Genomic DNA, 21,769 nt, shown 5'->3' on the forward strand with positions numbered 1-21,769 from the left:
ACTGTCCACTATGCCACTAATCTTGATGTCATCTGCAAACTTAGTAACCATCCCTCCTAAATTCTCATCCAAATCATTAATATAAATAACAAATAACAGTGAACCCAGCACGGATACCCGAGGTACACCGCTGGTTACAGGCTTCCGGTTTGAAAAACAACCCTCTCCAACCTTCTTCTGTCGTCAAGCCAATTTTGTATCCAATTGGCCACCTCACCCTGGATCCCGTGAGATTTAACCTTTTGCAAAAACCTACCATGTGTTACCTTGTCAAAGGCCTCGCTAAAGTCCATATACATAACATTGACTGCACTGCCCTCATCTACCTTCCTGGTTACCCCTTCAAAAATCTCAATCAAATTCGTGAGACATGGGGTGGGATTCTCCGACCCCCTGCCGGGTCGGAGAATCGCCGGGAGGCGGTGTGAATCCCGCCCCTGCCGGCTGCCGAATTTTCCGGCACTGGAGATTTGTCAGGGGTGGGAATCGCGCCGCGCCAGCCGCTTGCAGCCCCCTCCCCCCCGACGATTCTCCTCCCGCGATGGGCCGATGTCCCGCTCGTTCTATGCAGGTCCCGCCGGCGTAATTTGGACTAGGTCCCTTACCGGCGGGACCTGGCGGCGCAGGCGGGCTCCGGGGTCCTGGCGGGGGCGCAGGGCGATCTGGCCCGGGGAGGTGCCCCCACATTGGCCTGGCCCGCGATCGGTGGCCACCGATCCGCGGGCGGGCCTGTGCCGTGGGAGCACTCTTTTCCTATGCGCCAGCCATGCGGTCCTCTGCGATGGCCGGCGCTAAGGTGAACCCCCCCACCCCCGCGCATGGATGACATCAGCAGCCGCTGACGCTCCCGCGCGTGCTCTGACCCGCGCCGGCCGGTGGTGTCCCTTTGGCCCCGCCTGGCACGGTGCCAAAGGCCTTCCACGCCGGCCGGTGGGCGCAAACCACTCTGGCGCCGTCCTAGCCCCTGAAGGTGCGGAGGATTCCACACCTTTAGGATGGGCCGACGCCGGAGTGGTTCACGCCACTCTGTGCCACCGGGACCTCCCGCCCCGCTGGGTACGGGAGAATCCCGCCCATGTTTTTCCACTCAAAGCCATGCTGACTGTCCCTAATCAGTCCTTACCTCTCTAAATGCCTGTGCATCCTGTCTCACATGCATCTCGTCTCTCAGAATACATTGTAACAACGTACCCACCACAGATGTTAGGTTAACCGGTCTGTAGTTCCCAGGATTTTCTTTGCAGCCCTTCTTAAATAAAAGGCACAACATTTGCTACCCTCCAATCTTCACCTGTGGTTGTTGACGATTCAAATATCTCTGCTCAGGGGACAACAATTTCCTCACTAGTCTCCCATAAAGTCCTGGGATAAATTTTATTATGTCCGGGGCATTTATCTACCTTGATGCGCTTTAAGACTTCCAGCAACTCCTCTGTAATATGCACACTCCTCAAGACATCACTATTTATTTCCCCAAGCTCCCTAACTTCCATGCCTTTCTCAACAGTAAATACTGAAGAGAAATATTCATTTAGGATCTCACCCATCTCTTGTAGATCCATACGAGGCCCTACTCTCTGCCTAGTTGCTCTTTTCCTCCTTAAGTATTGTATTCTCCTCTTTGGATTCTCCTTTGCCTTATCTGCCAAAGAAATCTCATGTCCCCTTTTTTCCCCTCCTGATTTCTCCCTTAACTCTACTCCAACATCCTCCATGCTCTTCAAGGGCGATCCTAGGTGCCTCTGAATGTCATATGCCTCCTTCTTCTTGTTAACCAGGGCCTCAATATCCCCGAGACATATAGGGTCCCCTACATCTACCAGCCTTGCCCTTCGCTTCAAAAGGAATGCGCTTACCCTGAACCCTGGTTAATGCACTTTTCAAAGCTTCCCACTTACCAGCCAGCTCTTTGCCTGCCAACAGACTCACCCAATCAAATTTTGAAAGTTTCTGTCTAATACCATCAAAATTGGCCTTGGCCGAATTTAGAATTTTAACTTTTGGGCCAGACCTATCATTCTCCATAGCTGTCTTAAAACTAATAGAATTATGGTAATTGGTCCCAAAGTGATTCCTCACTAACAATTCCGTCACCTGCCCTTCCATATTTCCCAAGTTTAGCTCACTGGGCTAAATCGCTGGCTTTTAAAGCAGACCAAGCAGGCCAGCAGCACGGATCGATTCCCGTACCAGCCTCCCCGGAATGTGGCGACTAGGGGCTTTTCACAGTAACTTCATTGAAGCCTACCCGTGACAATAAGCGATTTTCATTTTTCAAGAGGAGGTCAAGTTTTACCCCATCTCTATTCGGGCCATCCACATACTTGAATGTGAAATTCCTCCTGAATACACTCAACAAATTTCTCTTCATCCAAGCCCATAATGCTGGGAAAGCAAGTCCCCAACTATTACCACCCTATTTTTCTTGCAGCCACCTGCAATCTCCTTGCATATTTGCTCCTCAATTTCCCGCTGACTATTTTTCTGAGATAATTTTTAAATTGTTACTTGTCAACTTTGGTTTAGAAATACTTTATAAACCTCTCAGATTACATCTTCTAGTATTGTTACCCAGCACCTTTTAGCATTTTTAAAGATGCTAAAATCACTCATTTTCTGTCAGTGTAGTTCTTGGCTACGTCTGCATCAAATACAATGCACTTATTTTTTGCTGTTAACTGAATAGTACAGCTAGTGCTTTCAAAGATCTTATCTACATTCAAGAGCAGATTACAGGTCAAGATCTTTTGCTAATGCAAACACCTACTTAAATAATAAACCTCATCACAAGCACATATAAATTCAAATGCATTACCACATGGGAGCAAAACAGTAGACGCAACCTAGTTACATTTCCTCTAGACAAACCACAGACCTATTTTTAAAAAACTTCTGCTCAAACAAGCTATGATCAAAACCATGTACTCTCTTCTCTGGTAGTCATGGTGATTACAATCAATACTTTGAAATATCCATTCTTTTGGAAAAATAGAATCATGTTAATAATACCAATTATGAAAAATTTTAATTCAAATATCTCCAAACTACTTCTGAAAGAAATAACAACTACTCACCTTCCCAAAATTTCCAACAGTTCTGCTATACCATTGTGATGTTCGGTTTCATAAATAAACCTAGGATTAATAAAGAATCACAATATAATATTCAGAAAGATGTTAGAAAATTTAATCTTATCAACTAAATTTAAAAACCAGAATACCAAATTATGTTGGACGAGGTTGTCCAGTTTGTATGGTATAGCACTAACTGTAATCCAGAGATCAGGAGTTCAAATCCCACTCACTCCTTGCGGTAATGAGTAGTGCCACATTCTGGATGAAGACATTTCTTCCGAATTACCAGTCCGTCATGGATTTCATGACGGCTAATTTATGTTGATGGCCACCCCAAAAGAAAGCGCGCTCTCTCTGTATACACGCTATAAAAGCTTTTCATAATTTTAAAAGACCTCAGTTTGGTCATCCCTCAGCCTTCATTTTTCAAAGGAGATGTATCCCAGCCAGTCAATCCCTTCCTATGTATACCCACACATTTCTGGTACCACACTTTTAAATCTTCTCTGCATCCCCTCCAGTGCCGTTTATCTTTGTATAATATGGCAACTTGGATTGCACCTTGGGTGTGTGATCTAACCAAAGTTTGATACTGGCTTAGTGATTGATGCATTCGTAGTCTGAGATTTTTGTTCCTCTACCCCACCAAAATTCACATCTTCCAAGTGTCAAGTGACCACTCCACTTCCTACCTCAAACTTATCTGTGTTGAACTTCATTTGCCAACTGTGTGTCCATTTTGCGAGTTTATTAATGCCCACCTGTAATTTGTAGTTAGTTCCATCATTGACCATGACAATTAAATTTAATTGGAAGAAATGTTTGGTTATCCAGTATTGAATATTGGACAAATCAGTCTGCGGCAGTATAGGTATAGAGAGAGGTGGTGGTGAAGATAAAGCTGGGTGCTGTCAGAGCACATGTGGAAACATCACAACAATGTTTAATAAGAGAATTGAACAGCACTGCATCAGAATAAAAGTAAGGCAATCCTATCCTAATCAATGCTGAAAAGCCCCATTCACTAAATAATAATCTTTGTCACAAGTAGGCTTACATTAATACTGCAATGAAGTTACTGTGAAAAGCCCCTAGTCGCCACACGCCGGCGCCCGTTCGGGTACACAGAGGGAGAATTCAGAATATCCAAATTACCTAACATCATGTCTTTCGGGACTTGTAGTAATAATAATAATAGCTTTTCACAAGTAGGCTTCAATGAAGTTACTGTGAAAAGCCACTTGTGGGAGGAAACTGGAGCACCGGGAGGAAATCCATGCAGACAAAGGGAGAACATGCAGACTCCGCACAGACAGTGAGCCAAGCCGGGATTCGAACCTGGGACCCCGGAGTGGTGAAGCAACAGTGCTAACCACTGTGCTAAGAGGTTGGTTCCCAAGTTGATAGGGCATCCTACGGATTAAAGGAACATCCCAATATAATTTACTCTTTTCAGTCAATTTCCCTGGCTATGTTCTTACCCATCAGATGTAAAAGTAGTCTGGCGAGGGTGGCAAAACAAAGTCAACATTAATTCTGGATTCCATGAAATATCATGGCTTCAGGTAAAACCGTCAAAGAAAACCCATGCTGATCACCAATCACACTTCCTTAAATGGTGAATCAGCTCTCCTTCACACTGATCATACTTGGAAGGCAATCTGAAGAACACAAGGTCACAATATACATTGTGGGTATGGGAATCCAATCTTCATCATCAAGGGCAACTTGATTGTACCACCACACAATCCGGAATGCATGGCTCCCAAGCTGAGTCCGAGGAAACCAACCTAATCAACAACTTATTGCCACAGATACAAGTGTCCACCACACAGTACTGGGAGACAAAGCTTCACCTCCACTGTATGGCATTACCATTGTGCCAAGTGGAATAGTCGAAGGAAAGATTTGGAAGCTGTTAAGTGAACAGATTAACACCATAGCTCGACCTGCCATATGCCTAAATTCTTGATTACAATCATGTCAGGAGACCAACCTAATCAGAAAGGCAACCAGCATAAATAAGGACCCCACGCACCCTGGACATACTCGTTTCCACCTTCTTCTGTCAGGAAAAAGTTACAAAAGTTTGAGGTCACGTACCAACCGACTCAAGAACAGCTTCTTCTCTGCTGCCATCTGACTTTTGAATGGACCTACCTCGTATTAAGTTGATCTTTTCTCTACACCCTAGTTATGATTGTAACATTACATTCTGTAGTCTCTCCTTCCTTCCCTATGTACGGTATGTGTTGTCTAAATAGCATGCAAGAAACAAAACTTTTCACTGTACACTAATACATGTGACAATAATAAATAAAATAAAATCAATCATGGTTTAATACTACGCATGGCTTAGAATAACCCACAAAGTTAGTAAAGTTGTTCCGCAATTTCATCTACACCCCAAACACCAAACATTTCAAGCTATAGAAACAGCTAAATGGTTCCACAACCAACAGGTAATAGCAAAACTCAGTAGTGCTACCACATTAGTCCATTTTGATAAACAATTGGGCAACTAACAAATATGATAGTTAGATAGAGATAGAGAAATACAGCACAGAACAGTACCTTCGGCCCACGATGTTGTGCCGAACTTTTGTCCTAGGTTAATCATAGAATTTTGGACACCAAGGGCAATTTTTCATGGCCAATCCACCCAACCTGCACATCTTTGGACTGTGGGAGGAAACCGGAGTACCCGGAGGAAACCCACACACACACGGGGAGGATGTGCAGACTCCACACAGACAGTGACCCAAGTCGAAATCGAACTTGGGACCCTGGAGCTGTCATTGTGCTATCCACAATGCTACCGTGCTGCCCTTAAGAAGAAGTTAATCTACACTCCATTATTCTACCCTAATCCATGTACCTACCCAATAGCCGCTTGAAGGTCCATAACGTTTCCGACTCAACTACTTCCACAGGCAGTGCATTCCATGCCCCCACTACTCTCTGGGTAAAGAACCTATCTCTAACATCCCCTCTATATCTTCCACCATTTATCTTAAATTTATGTCCCCTTGTAATGGTGTGTTCCACCCTGGGAAAAAGTCTCTGACTGTCTACTCTATCTATTCCCCTGATCATCTTATAAACCTCTATCAAGTCGCCCCTAGGATCCTAGGATTTGAGTACAAAATACAAGGCTGAACCGCTTGCATTTATCTTTGAGTGGTCAATCCCACTTGGTTTCCGCTGGATGGGCCCATCATAAATACCAAAGTACAGTCAATTCAGTTCACTTCATATTGTCATGACACCCACCCATGGCTAGTGCACAGTCAATTCCAGCCCAACTTGACATGAAGATTTAAAATACCCAAGGTCCTTAGTTGAGCCCAATAAACATGCTTAAAAACACAAGAAAATTTTATTATGTACACTATAATTAAACTGACAGAAAATGTAACCGACTATCTACTATCCCTTTCCCAGTGTGCATGCACCTTTAGTTGATGGTGGATGGAAAATTTTCAGACTGGAGACCAGTTACCAGCGGTGTACCACAGGGATCAGTGCTGGATCCTCTGCTATTTGTGATTTTTATTAATGACTTGGAGGAGGAAGCTGAAGGGTAGGACAGTAAATTTGCTGATGACACCAAGATTGGTGGAGTAGTGGATGAGGTGGAGGGCTGTTGTAGGCTGCAAAGAGACATTAATAGGATGCAGAGCTGGGCTGAAAAATGGCAGATGGAGTTTAACCCTGATAAGTGTGAGGTGATTCATTTTGATAGAAAAAATTTGAATGCGGATTACAGGGTCAACGGCATGGTTCTGAGGAATGTGGAGGAACAGAGCGAGATCTTGGGGTTCATGTCCATAGATCTCTGAAGGTTGCCACTCAAGTGGATAGAGCCGTGAAGAATGCTTATAGTGTGTTAGCGTTTATTAACAGGGGACTTGAATTTAAGAGCCGCGGGGTTATGCTGCAACTAAACATGACCATGGTGAGCCCACATTTGGAGTATTGTGTGCAGTTCTGGTCACCTCATTATAGGAAGGATGTGGAAGCATTGGAAAGGGTGCAAAGGAGATTTACCAGGATGCTGCCTGGTTTGCAGGATAGGTCTTATGAGGAAAGGTTGAGGGGGCTAGGGCTTTTCTCTTTGGAGCGGAGGAGGATGAGAGGCAACTTAATAGAGGTTTATAAGATGATGAGGGTGATAGATAGAGTGGGCATTCAGAGACTATTTCCTCGGGTGGATGTAGATGTTACAAGGGGGCATAACTACAAGATTCAGGGTGGGAGATATAGGAGGGATGTCTGAGGTATGTTCTTTACTCAAAGTTGTTAGGGTGTGGAATGGACTGCCAGCTGTGATAGTGGAGTTGGACACTTTAGGAACTTTTAAGCGGTTATTGGATAGGCACATGGAGCACACCAGAATGACAGGGAGTGCGATAGTGTGATCTTGGTTTCGGACAATGCTCGGCACAACATTGAGGGCCGAAGGGCCTGTCCTGTACTATTCTATGTTCTATGCTCGATACCTAAAACTACAAATTATGCCCTGAAAAATATTTGACATAAAAAGTTAGAACTCTGGTCAGATTGTAAGTCTAAGGGCAGGCCACAGCGTGTGAAGAACTGCGTCAACTTTTTCACTACTACCTTAGCTGTAATTGTTCTTGAGGTATAGCTTCCAGACATTTGGTGGCCATATCAATGACCTTAAGAATGTACCAAGATCTTGCCTTTATTTTAATAGTCTGACACAATCTACCATTACCAGACTAAATGGTTGTTCAAACACTGGTATGGGTATCAAAGATGCTGGTCTAATCATATGTTGTGGCTTACCTATTATCTGACAGGTTCTACAGAATTACACTACAGTCTTATGCAATCCTGGTGAGGGAAATTGCCTTTTGACTGATGCCTGGGTTTTCGGAATTCCCACATGACACTACATGGTATCTCGCGCCACCTGTAGCATTTCCCTACGAAATTTGGGCGGTATCACTGTCTGATAACCATCCCCATCCGTAGATCTGTGAGGATCGCTCCACTTCCTCATCAGTACTCCCTTCTCAATGTAATAGTACTCTGGAACCTCCTCAGCCTGAACGCGAGAGAGCAGACTGTGCTAATCTACGTAACTCTGGGTATGCCTCAATTCTCTGATCTACAGCTTTAATTAGGAATGTGATGGAATACTTGCCACTCATTTGGTTAAGAGCAGCTGCAATGACACTCAAGAAATTCAATATCATACAACACAGAACTGCTTGTTTGATCAGTACCTGCTAATATCCAATACCAGCGCACCGTGGTTCCAATATACGAGATTGACAGGAGGCATCTCTCTCTCTCTCCTGTAATCTCTGCTGTTGGATTATAAAAATAACAATGTAGTTGGAACAGCTCTGCTCCAAGCCACATTCGAATGTGCAAATTTATATTGCTGCTGGATTAATATCCTGGAATACCTTATTCTTCATCGTGGGAACACCATCTGTCCAAAGGTGTGCAGGTTAGGTGCTCTTTTGGAATGTCGGCATAGCCTCCTTTTGCACTATAGGTATTCTATGGACTGTAGTGTTCAACGAAAAGGTCCAAGACCACCTTCCCAATGCAGGTAGAAATGGGTAATGTGGCCTCGAATGGCCAAACAGAAAATCATAGTCAAATTGAAAACTGCTCTGGTCAGATCATACTACTTGTACTTTATCCAATTCTGGCCACCAAGATGTATGTTACTGAAAAATTACCATAAAGGAGGTATTTGATAAATCGCATTGAAAATGTAAATCCATGAAATTTGAGGCTAAACCATGAGTAGAACAAAAAGCTCAAAATGTAAAAGGTACATTTAGGGCTACAGCAAGTTCCTTTTCAGAGAAAAGACTTGGAAATGAAAACCCTAGAACTATTTAAGGAACAGTTGAATGTTGCGATGGAAGGAGAAGGAACACCACATACCCGCTACACGTTTCTAGACAGATAAGTGACTGCAATGAATAGCTTTCCTTACCTGCATTTCTTACACATTCAAAAATAATTAATATTCCGCTTTAAAAAATTACAACCCACTGAACCAAAAATACAGAATGCAAATTTACACAAATAGCATTTTGTATACACACCTATAAAATATATTATTGATTTGTTTTCGGATATAAGCTCTTAGGCCCAAAAATTTTCCATAGATGCGATGCAGGGTTGTTTTCAAAAAGTCTCTTTCACGTGGATCTTCGCTGTCAAATAATTCTAACAGCTGTTGAAAAAGAAAACAAAAAGTGTTAGAATTAGCTTGAAAGATAAACACAATCCTAGCCAGAATTAGCTTGAAAGATAAACATAATCCCAGCCAGATAAGAACTACAGTACAACTTTTATTGGTTGGAAAATAGGACAGGCAATGTTAGTTTACGAGGCAGACTATAGTGACACTTTGGAGGGCTATTTTGCACAATGAACAATATAATTTTTCCCCCTCAATTACATGCCCAGGTTATTTGGGGGGGGGGGGGCTAGAATAACAGGAAATCAAGTGCATCCAGTTTATGCAAATTGCTCAGTTTAATCATGTTAGTATAGATATCGAAACTCCAAGAATGTAATTCATGAGCAAAACTGCAATCTGAAACTGCATGCAATGCTATTTGGGCATTGTGCTTTTGACACAGTGGAAATCCTTAATAAGAGAAGCATTTGGTTTGTTTGCATCCAACAAGAGGTGAACAAAAGCTTTTAAATGCTGAAAACGCGGGTAATTCAGAGTAGAGATTAGAAGAACATTACCAATCTATAGTTGAGAATGCACGATAGACCCTGAACAAAAGAGGTTAATACTATGCCCATGAACTCATTTAAATCACAAAAAAGAATTTAATGAGAGATTAAGCTCAAATTCCAGGGTTGAAGGCAGATGTAATATTTTATTGCACAAAGTCTAGTCTTTAGAATTGGGGTAAAACTGTTGAAATATTGATTGCGATATCGGCGACATCCAGAATTTGTTTAGATTAACTTACAACTTGTGGAAATTTCAAATTCTGAAATTTCACCTAGTTATTCATGAATATCTGGAGATAAATAAATCAGGATGCATGTTCCTATTAATTGCAGTGTCCCCAGTGGTTAGCACTGCTGCCTCACGGGTTCGATCTCGCTACGGGTCACTGTCCGTGTGGAGTTTGCACATTCTCCCAGTGTCTGCGTGGGTCTCACCCCCACAACCCAAAGATGCGCAGGGTAGGTGAATTGGTCCCTAGGGCACTCTTAAAATTATAAAGTAAAAAGAAATAACAATTGCAGTGTCATCTGACAATGGCTCAGTGGATTGAATGGCCTTTCCAATTCATACTTCATACAACACTGAAAACAGGCTATTTATCATGAATCATCGTTGCTTCAGAAATCAGGTTCCATTTCTATTTAAAAATTAGAGTACCCAATAATTTTTTCCCCAATTAAGGGGCAATTTAGCGTGTCCAATCCACCTAGCCTGCACATCTTTTGGGTTGTGGGGGGTGACCCAGGTTCCATTTCAGCTTGGATGGTAGCACTTTCATCTCCAAATCAGAATGTTGTGGATTCAGGTCCACTGCAGAACCGGAACTCCTCATCTAAGCTGATTGAGTGGTGTACTGAGTGCATGATGTTAGCAGAGGGTCATTATTTAGGTGAAGTCAATCTGCCTGTTCTGATTAAATATCCCATGGTATATATTTGCTCAAAAGCTGTTCTGGTACCAGAAACCCAGCAAATTAGTTTGCCAAATGGGACAAATACATCCATTAAAATTAAAAACGTAAAAAATGTAACTGCTGCATAGACGTCCACTAAAAACTCCCCAACAACCCATAGCACCAGGCCAGCCTCCTTCGGAACAAGAACTACTCTACAACCAAGGCATATCACCCCTTTCCCTCCTTGACTTGAAGATTCAGAATCTACCTGGCTTATCCACTTCACCTCAGAATGAAAGCCCTAAATCTAGATCAGCATTATTATGGAAGGATGGGGCAGCACGGTGGCGGAGTGCTTAGCACTGCTGCCGCATGGCGCCGCGGTCCCAGGTTCGATCCCGGCCCTGCGCCACTGTCCGTGTAGAGTTTGCACATTCTCTCTATTTTTGGGTTTCGCCCCCACAACCCAAAGATGTGCAGGGTAGTTGGATTGGCTAAAGTGTGCCCCTTATTTGGAAAAAAAAATGGAATTGGGTACTCTAAATTAAAAAATAAAATAATGGAAGGATGGTCTTCAAGAATCACATAATAGCCTATACCACACACAGAAATTACCAAAAAAAACTAGTTACACCAAATATAGATAGGCCAATAAAAAATCCCTTAGAAAAATCCCTTATAAAAGCTGAATGCATTGATTTAGGAACAGCTAAGCAAGCAGTCCACTCTCTGCTTGTGCAACAACACTGTGCTGTAGCAAGGCCAAATACGATCAATCGGGAACAAGCCAGGATAAAATATAGATAAGCATTCAATAAAATAAAACAACCAGAAGTTCAATCCCCAGTGACCCTCAGTGGAAATAAACCATTTACGAGATATCATGCTTTCCTCTCATCTCTAAAGTGCAGACCATTTAGCTCCCAGTCTTACAAAGGAAAACGCTTCACCACGTGCTAATATTGCTTACTCCAGAATCTTTCAAAGTCATCCACAAAACAGAGACTGCCTTCGCCCATTTACAAACACCAGCATACATAATCAGGCAAAGACCCCAATACTCAATTCTGGCTTCCAAACCTTACAAATACCCTAGACGCAAATTCAATGAAACACCGAAAGTTAAATATATGTTAAACTAAGTCCATTCATAATTAGCCCACAACTAGAGCAAGAAATCCCCACTACTCTTCAAGCTTGTTCAGGTCTTGCTTCTAACCACTAGAAAATTCTGCACCATGGGCAGAAGGTAGCATCTTTCTGCAACTAATGTGGCCGAAGAACACAGGATATGTTTTCCCATCGGAGCACGTAATATATGAACTTCCTATCTACCTACAGCCAGATCAATCCAAGGCTAACTCCTTAGCATATAAATGTAACTACTCTGCATAACTACATATTTCTGAGTTCGGAGGGTGAGACCCACACAGACAGCAGACCCGGTTCCTCACCCAATAACCTTTCCATAATTGCCCTTCAAACAGCAGCATCGAAAACAAATGAACTTAGTTAACAGGTTGTTGCCTTGTTTAAAATGGCTGCCACATTTGCAAACATAATGGTCACCGCATTCAAAATAATTAATAGTATGTTAATTATCTTGAGGCAATGGAAACTTTGAGATGCTCTCCAGAAGACGACTTGTATTTGTACATTATCCCATCGTACACTCAGGAGAATCTAGAATATCTCACAAGTGTACTCATGTAGGCAAACAATGTAAGAGCTCCGATTGCTTTGCACTACATCTCGAAAATGGAGAAAGAAGCGAAAATGTTAACCAATTTATTTCATGGTATCATTGTATGCACTGCAATTCTGGACCACTTTATGGTGGTGCAACTTGGACAACATAAAAAGCTAGGATCAGTTCAAACTGAAGTTTACAATATTAGACATGATGTGAAGCAAACAGCCAACAAATATGCACACAAATCTATACGAAACAATGACTGCAGAATCTGATGCACCAAAGTAGTTACATGATAAGATTTATCTTGTCTGGACAATCACCACATGCCAATCAGGAACAAAAATCATGGAAATTGATGCAGACCATAATTCAACTTAATGTAAGAAGTTTGATTAACAAGGTTTATCACACAATTAGAAAATGCAAAGAACATATTACCATCCACATTGCAGCTTATAAATTTCAAAAAATGAAACTGATACTTTATGAGATAAAAATTAACAGCCGGTTGCTTCCCTTACCTGCATTACAAATTTCTGGTCAATATACTTCTTTGCTATATTTGGCTGAAAATCAGGAGACTCTAGAAACCTCAAGAAAAATTCGTACACCAACTGAAGAAAGAAAATTTTAGTAAAGTTTATTAGCATTAACAGATGACCAAGATCACATTACATTGTTGAAAGAGATAATAAAAATGTAATCATCTTCTAATTTTAAATCTCTTTCGCTTGTATTCCATTCTCAGCTGAGCTGGCTCATAGGGCATGTACAAGTGGCTTATGGCAACTTGCCACTATTTTTACTCTTCCTTCTCCACTGCTTCATCCTCAGCTGATGAAACTGTAGCAACTAGGCAAGATCAGAATCCTAGAGTTTTTAAGCCAACAGTGCTTTAAAAAAAAAATATATAGTTGGAAATTTTACTTCCTGGTGTGGAAAATCACTTCGTGCCAAAGCCAGAAGAGACACTGGCTGCAGGCTTTTTACCCACATTCCTAAAACACCGCCCTCTCAAGTTTCTGATTTAACTAGTCCACAAAAGTCTAGATAATATAGCTACTCCACAATATTTTTTCTTTCCCAGATTTATACAAGTCTATGGCTTCCAGTTATCAACTGCCTGCATTCAAATTATGACTGATTGCTAGTAGAAGGATATGTTGATTTGCAGTAGGAAACGATTCATGCTAGTTTTTCCAAGCTAATTTATATTTTTAATTCATTTTTACGGGGTGAGAGCTTTGCTGGGTAGGCCAGGGTTTTCTCATCCTTACTTGCCCTTGAGAAGGTGGTGGTGAGCTGCCTTCATCAACCTCTGCAGTCCATGTGGTGTTATTACATCCACGGCTCTATTAGGGAGGGAGTTCCAGGATTTTGACCCAGTGACCTGCAGTGAAGGAACAGCGATATATTTCCAAGTCAGGATGGTGAATGACTTGGGAGGGAAACTTTCAAGTGGTGGTGATCTCCTATATCTGCCGCCCTTGTCCTTCCAGATGGTAGTGATCATGGATTTGGAAGGTGCTGTTTAAGGATCCATGGTGAGTTCCTGCAGTGCATCTTGTAGATGGTACACACTGCTTCTACCGTGCGTAGGTGGTGAAGGGTGTGAATGGCTGTGGAAGGGGTGCCAATCAAGTTTGCTGTATTTTCTGTGTAATTCTATGTTGTTGGAGCTGTACTCATCCAGGCAAGTGGGGAGTATTCCATCACACTCCTGACGTGTACCTTGTAGGTGGTGAACAGTCTTTGGGGAGTTAGGTGGTGAGTTAGTCGCCGCAGTATTCCAAGCCTTCTCTTATATACACAGCATTTATATGGCTAGTCCAGTTCAGTTTGTGGTCAGTGGTAACCCCCAGGATGTTGATAGTGGGGGGACTCAGTGATGGTAATGCCATTGAATGTCAAGGGATGATAATTTAATTCTCTCTTATTGAAGATGGTCATTGTATGGCAATTGTGTGGCGAGAATGTTACTTGCCACTTGTCAACCGAAGCCTGGATATTGCCCAGGTATTACTGCATTTGCATGTGGACTGCTTCAGTGACTGAGGGGTTGCAAATGGTGCTAAACATAGTGGTTATGGGATCGCTTACCTGTCTATCACTTGCTGCTTTTGTTGTTTAGCATGCAAGTAGTCCTGTGTTCCAGCATCACCCAATTGGCACCTCATTTTTCAGTTTGCTTGGTGCTGCTCCTGCATGCCCCCCTGCACTCTTCATTGAACCAGGGTTGATTCCCTGACTTGGTGGTAACAGTAGAGTGGGGGATATGCCGAGCTATGAGGTTACAGATTGTGGCAGAGTACAATTCTGCTGCTTTTGATGGCCCACAGCGCCTCATGGATGCCCAGTCTGGACTTGATCTGCTCTGAATCCATCCCATTTAACACGATGGATAGTGTCACACAACATTATGGGCAGCATCCTTCATGTGAAGATGGGACTTGGTCTCCACAAGGATGGAGCAGGTCACGCCTACCGATACTGTCATGGACAAATGCATCTGCAGCAGGCAGGTTGGAGAGGGTGATGTAGAGTAGGTTTTCCTCTCTTGTTGATTCCCTCACCATCTGTCTCAGACCCAGTCTCGCAGCTATGTCCTTTAGGGCTCAGCCAGTAGTAATGCTACCGAGCCATTCTTGGTGATGGGACATTGAGGGCCCCGACCCAGAGTACACTCTGAGCCCTTGCCACTCTCTGTGCTTCCTCCAAGTGGTGTTCAACATGGAGGAGTACTGATTCGTCAGCTGATGGTGGACAGTACGTGGTGATCTGCAGGCAGTTTCCTTGCCCATATTTGACCTGAAGCCATGAGACTTCATGGGGTCTAGAGTCGATGTTGAGGACTCCCAGGACAACTCCCTCCCGACTGTACATCACTGTGCCGCCACCTCTACAGAGTCTGTCCTGCTGGTGGTGGTGGTGTCTGGGACATTATCTGTAAGGTATGATTCTGTGGGTATGACTATGTCAGGCTGTTGCTTGCCGAGTCTGCGAGACAGCTCTTCCAATTTTGGCACAAGCCCCCATATGTTAGTAAGGAGGACTTTGCAGGATGAACAGGGCAGTATCTGTCACTTTCCTTTTTATTGACTTTTCAGCAGTTTTTATACAACCAGGTGGCTTTCTAGGCTATTTCAGAGTGCACTGTGGAACCAACCAAGGAACAGATTACTCTGGATTTGGTATTGTGTAATGAGGAGGGATTAATTAATGACCTCATAGTTAAGGATCCTCTAAGGAATAGTGACCAAAGTATGAGTTTGGGGACAAGAAAGTGGAGTCGCACACTAGCATTCTGGAAATAAACAAAGGTAATTAAATAGGCATGAGGACTGATTTGGCCCGAGTAGAGTGGGCAGGAAGGCTAAAAGGTAGGACAGCTGATGAGCAGTGGCAGTTGTTTCAGGAGATACTCAATTCCTCAAAAGTAAAATATATTCCAGGAGAGGAAGAAAGACGGTAAGAGGAGTAAAAAACATCCATAGCTAAGCAAGGAGGTTAACGACAATATAAAGACAAACAGTAAGGTATACCAAAGGCCAGTGGTAGGGTGGAAGACTGTTTATGTACATAAAGGGTTACTAAAAATGTAATAAAAAGAGCGAAGGTAAATTGTGAAAGCTAGTGCAAAATATCAAAAGGATGGCTAAAGCTTCCAGAAGTACACAAAAGGAATGAGTTGGTCCCTTTAAGATGAAACCGGAGAGCTAATGGTGGGGAGCACAGAAATGGCGACGATTCGAAATCAATATTTTGCCTCAGTTTTCACAGTGAAGGACACGAGTACCATTCCTATAGGAACGGGTAATTCAGGCATGATAGTACGGGTGGAACTTGGAACAATCAACATCAATGGGGGAAATAGTACTCAACTAACTATTAGGATTGAAGGCAGACAAGTCGCCAGGGCCTGATGGCCTCCATCCCATGGTGTTAAAGGAAGTGGCAGCAGAGATAGTGGATCCATTGTCATAAAATTCCAAAACTCCCTGGACATGGGAAGGTTCCAGTGTATTGGAATAATGCTAATGTAAACCCTTATTCAAAAAGGGAGGGAGGTAGAATGTAGGAAATTACAGGCCAGTTAGTTCAACACCTGTTGTTAGGAAATTGTTAGAATCCATTATTAAGGAAGTGATATTTGGAGAGTCAAAATACAATCCATCAGTCAGCATGGTTTTATGAAGGGCAAATCATGATTAACTAATTTGGTACAGTTCTTTTAAGATATAACAAGCCAAGTGGATAATTGAAATCCTGTGGATGTAGTATATACCTGGACTCCCAGAAACCGTTTGATAAGGTGCCTCACAAAAGGTTAATATACACGGTAAGATCACATGGGATTAGGGGTAATTTATTAGCTTGGATAGAAGACTGGTGACGGACAGAAGACGGAGTCAGGATAAATGAGTCTTTTTCTGGATGGCAAGATGTAACTAATGGGGTGTCCTTGGGTTGCAACAATTAAAAAACCTACATTAACGACTTGGATATAGAGATAGAAGGTTCTATAGACAAATTTGCAGCTGCCACTAAAATAGGTGGAACAGTAAGTTGCAAAGAGGCAATAAGAACCTTACAAATGGATATAGATAGGTTAGGTGAGTGGGCGAAAATGTGGCAGACGGAATTCAATGTGGATAAGCGAGAGGTTATCCATTTTGGTCGGAAAAATGGAAAGGCAACTTCTCTAAATGGGGAAAGACTGCGGGGTGAACCAGTGCAAAGGGATCTGTGTGTCCTTGTGCATTAGTTGCAGAAAACTAGCATGCAGGTACAGCAGGTAATGAAGAAAGTGAATGGAATGTTGTCATTTATCATTTGTCTAAAGGAAATTTATAGCTAAAGGAATAGAGTATAAAGGTAAGGAAGTGTTGTTGCAACTGTACAAGGCCACAACTGGAGTATTATGCAGTTTTGCTTCCCTTATTTGAGGAAAGAACATAGAATCTCTACAGTGCAGAAGGCGGCCATTTGGCCCATCAAGTTTGCACCGACCCTCAAGAAAGTCCCCTATATTAGGATCAGGCCCTCATCTTATCCCCATGACTCCACCTAATGGATACTAAGGGGCAATGTAGCATAGCCAATCCAACTAACCTCCAACATTTTTGGACTGAGGGGGGAAACTCTCACAGACAAGGGGAGAAAGTGCAAACTCCACAAAGTCACCCGAGGCCAGATTTGAACCTGGGTCCTTGCAATGAGGCAGCAGTGCTAACCACTGTGCTACCATGCCGCCCAAGATGTAGTGGCAATGGAGGCAGTTCACTAGATTGATTCCAGAGATGAGTTTGTCTTATGAAGAGAGATTAAGCAGTTTAGGCCTACATTCTCTAGAGGTTAGAAGAATGGGGCGGGGGGCATGCCCTTCTGGTAGTGTGGCAATCAGAACTGCATGCAATATTCCAAACTAAAGTTTTATACAACTGCAACATGATTTGCCAACTCTTGTAATCAATGCCCTGGTCGATGAAGGCTAGCATGCCATATGCGTTCTTGACCATCTTATCCATCTGCATTGCCACTATGGACCTGAACACTCCGATCCCTCTGTAGGTCAATACTCCCAAGGGTTCTACCATTTACTGTATAATTCACACCTGAATTTGATCTTCCAAAATGCATCACCTCGCATTTGTCCAGATTGAACTCCATCTGCCATTTCTCTGCCCAACTCTCCAATCTATCTATATTCTGCTGTATTCTCTGACTGTCCCCTTCACTATCTGCAACTCCACCTATCTTGATCACCTGCAAACTGGCTAATCAGAACATCTACACTTTCCTTCAGATCATTTATGTATTTATTTTTTAAATTTGGAGTACTCCACCGTGATCTCTACCATTTAGAAGGACAATGGCAGCAGATGGAACCGCCATCACCTGGAAGTTTCCCTCCAAGCTCCACAACATCCTGACTTGGAACTTCACGGTTGCTGGTTCAAAATCCTGGAACTCCCTCCCTAACAGTACTGTGGATACCTATGCCACATGGACTGCAGCAGTTGAAGGCGGTGGTTTATCACTACCATCTAAAGTGTAATTGGGGTGGGAAATAATGATACACACATCTATGAAACGACAAAAAAAAAAAGGACTAACTGATTGGGCCAAATGGTCTATTTTCTGTGCTGGGTATCTTATGTAATCCTCCAATGTCTCATCTCCAATCATGTTGAGACAGTTTTTGCATGGTTTCACTATTACCTACCAATAAAGCTGGAGCACCTCTAGCAATGGTTTTGCTTGCCTTTCTGCAAAAGTAACCCTTAAGCCTGCCTCTTTCTCATTTACCTTGGCGTCACACGGGGTCAGCATCAGTTGTACTTTGATTACAGCCAGCTCGGCTGTATGACTGCTAATTGGACATCCAAGCTGGAATAAAACTACTTTTTGGAATTATTGCCTTTAGCCCTTATGTCTAAGATTGAACTGAACTGTTTGCAACATGGCACTCTATTCAAGTTGAGCTTCCAACTGTAAACTCTGTCATAAAGACTATGTACATCCATTTCCAATGTTGCCCACCTCCAAATTCCATTACTCTAATACCCTCCGAGACAGTTTCTGCACCACCTCCTCTTGCATTAAAGTACTTTTGGCAAGTTTGGATTCCCCTCCTAATGGCTCCTTTTTTGTTTCAGTTTCTATTTTCCTTCTGCATCTCTGAAGCAGATTTGGACCTATTCTACATTGAAAGGATTATATAAATGAGAGTTGTTGTTACCCTTTCAACTCACTGGGGTTTCTAGTGAGAAAATCATAAACATCCAATGTCGTATTGGCATCATAAGCTATGATCATAAACTAAACTGACAAGTTACAGAAATCAAAGGTCTTGAATGATGTAGGGCAGTTGGCCCATTTTATTTGTGCCAGCTCTTTGAAGAGCATTTTAAGTAGACCTACTCTCCTACCCTTTCTGCACTGTCTTGCAATTTTTTCTTATAATAAGGTTTAAAGGGCAGCAATGATGATTCAACATTCCTGATGACAGGGTTCTCAGACAGGATTAAGAGGGGGACCAAAGAGGAGGAAGCAGGTCGCAAACAAATCACGGCTGTAAGAGGAGATTATAAACCAGGTGGATTAGATTAGGAGTCGAACAACAAAAGGGCATCACACTTCCAGAAGTACACTGTAGACCTGCCAGAGAGTTAGAAGGGCAAGTATGTAGGAAAATTGTTGAGAAGCCCAAATTACAGGACAATAATAGCCGATTTCAACTACCGTAATATTAACTGGGGATTACTCGTGCAAAGGGTAAAGGACACAATTGTTAAAATACATTCAGCACAATCTCTTTTTGCCAATACATAGCAAGTCAAAAGTGCAGTTTTGAATTTGGGGGCGTGGAAGGGGAAGGCGTTTAAAGTGCAGTTTTGAATTTGGGGGCGTGGAAGGGGAAGGCGTTTAAAGTGCAGTTTTGAATTTGGGGGCGTGGAAGGGGAAGACATCGATGATGGTGATCATAATTCATTTAGATTTAATATAGTTATATTAAAGATTAAAGGTAGGCCAGGCATAAAGGCTAATTTTACAGAACTGTGATGTTTGACAAAGTGGCCCAGAAACAGCTTCTTGAAGTGAAATCATTGTCAGAGAAGTGGGAGTCAAGGATTCCAAGGTTCAGGACTGCCTGCTGACAGATACACTCGAGGTTGGAGAGCCGCTGCCAAGGTACAATGGGGGAAGGCCACTGTGTAAGGCCTTTCAGCCAACGTACATTGAGGGACCACTAACTGTGTAAAATCCCTCGGGCTGTGTGCTTGACCCTCATTGTATATAACTGCATTGAAGCACCGCAGAGTGCACAACATGATCAATGTATATAGTTAACAAAACTGTACTCTACAAACATTTCAATATTTTCGTTACAATATTCTCATTACTGAATTGAAGCATCAGAGTGCATTTTAATCTCTGGTGAAAATATGAATATCATTGCACTTTATGACAATTTAAAATGTTTTGTAATGTCTCTTTTAGATTATGAATCAAGTATATTCTTGCAAAAAAAGTAGAGAGCGCTCCAGGTCACAGAAAGCCCAGGAGTATAGAAAATGCAGGGATGGGCAGCACGGTGGTGCAGTGGGTTAGCACTGCGGCCTCACAACGCCGAGGTCCCAGGTTCTATCCCGGCTCTGGGTCACTGTCCGTGTGGAGTTTGCACATTCTCCCCGTGTTTGCGTGGGTTTTGCCCCCACAATCCAAAAATGTGCAAGCTATGGGGATAGGCCACGCTAAATTGGAATAAATAGGGTTTAGGGTTCTCTAAAAAAAAAATTTTTAAAGAAGAAAATGCAGGGATGAGGTTCAAAAGAAAATTTATAAAGAGAGAGAGAGAATGAAAAAATACTAGCATGTAAAATCAAGAAAAACACACAAAAAAAGAGGTTTTAGAAGTACATAAAGAGCAAAAGGATTGATAAGGGTAGGGCTAGTGGAAACCAAAAAGGAAGCTTCTACAATGAAAGGGGAGACGAATGGTTCTCAAATGAATACTTAGCATTTGTCTTCACAAAAGAGAGACAATGAAGATAATGTAGTTGAGGAATGTGAAATGTTAGATGCGACCAGAAATATTAAGGGATTTGCCATCACTGATCTGCAACTGATCACTGACCTAATAATTTCCTTTACCATTGACCGGATATCAGTTTTAAACAAATTAAAACATTAATTTACAGGTTAATTTTCAATACCCTTCAAAGTAGTTGCCTTGGCTTGTAGTTCAGTTTTGACACGAGTGATGATCCAATCTGAGGAAATGGTTCCGGTCTCATCATTAAAAAAAAAAATGTCAAGTAACAAGGCCTTCAGTTGTAACTGAAATACTGAAAAAATGGCTTTGGCTTTGATTGAATTGTTCAAACCCAATCAATGACTGTTTTCTTGAACTTTTGATTATTCTATCTTCGCAGAAGACAGTGAGGGCAATGTTCACAGAAGATAGTGAGGGCAAAAATGGATACAGTTAACACCTGACAGTAACATCCTTGGGTGTACTATACTGGAAACCAGTATCCTCGTCTTATACTCAGATACCTGACATAACGATAAAGAAAAGTAGGTATCTAATCTGACAGTAACATTGGCTTATAATTTATAGAATGTCTGCTAAAGGTTGAAGCTCCCAATATGAAATTCATTGTTATATTGCAAGTGGATTCCACAGCTTTGGCAACTCAATCTAACTGGATGCAGTCGGGAAAAACAAATTCTGTGAATGCACAGTTCATGCATACACTATGTCATACTCAGCTGCTTTCTGCTTATCGGAATGAAACTCTTTTTGATTGGGAGGGCAACATCTTGAAGAATGTAGATCTTGGAAT

General features: G+C 42.3%; 1 protein-coding gene across 5 annotated transcripts in view; it reads right to left on the reverse strand.

Moving 5' to 3' along the window:
* Positions 1 to 21,769, reverse strand: part of ppp2r5ca (protein phosphatase 2, regulatory subunit B', gamma a) — a 263,516-nt gene that overhangs the window by 78,645 nt on the left and 163,102 nt on the right. For all 5 annotated transcript variants that reach the window (XM_038776761.1, XM_038776753.1, XM_038776778.1 and 2 more), the window contains 3 exons: positions 12,938 to 13,030; positions 9,173 to 9,303; positions 3,075 to 3,134 (listed from right to left, as the gene is read on the reverse strand). In XM_038776761.1, coding sequence (XP_038632689.1) covers positions 3,075 to 3,134; positions 9,173 to 9,303; positions 12,938 to 13,030 — 284 coding nt within the window. The remainder of the gene's footprint in view (positions 1 to 3,074; positions 3,135 to 9,172; positions 9,304 to 12,937; positions 13,031 to 21,769) is intronic.

The sequence above is a fragment of the Scyliorhinus canicula genome, chromosome 2 (assembly GCF_902713615.1).
Source record: "Scyliorhinus canicula chromosome 2, sScyCan1.1, whole genome shotgun sequence".
Lineage (NCBI taxonomy): Eukaryota > Metazoa > Chordata > Chondrichthyes > Carcharhiniformes > Scyliorhinidae > Scyliorhinus > Scyliorhinus canicula.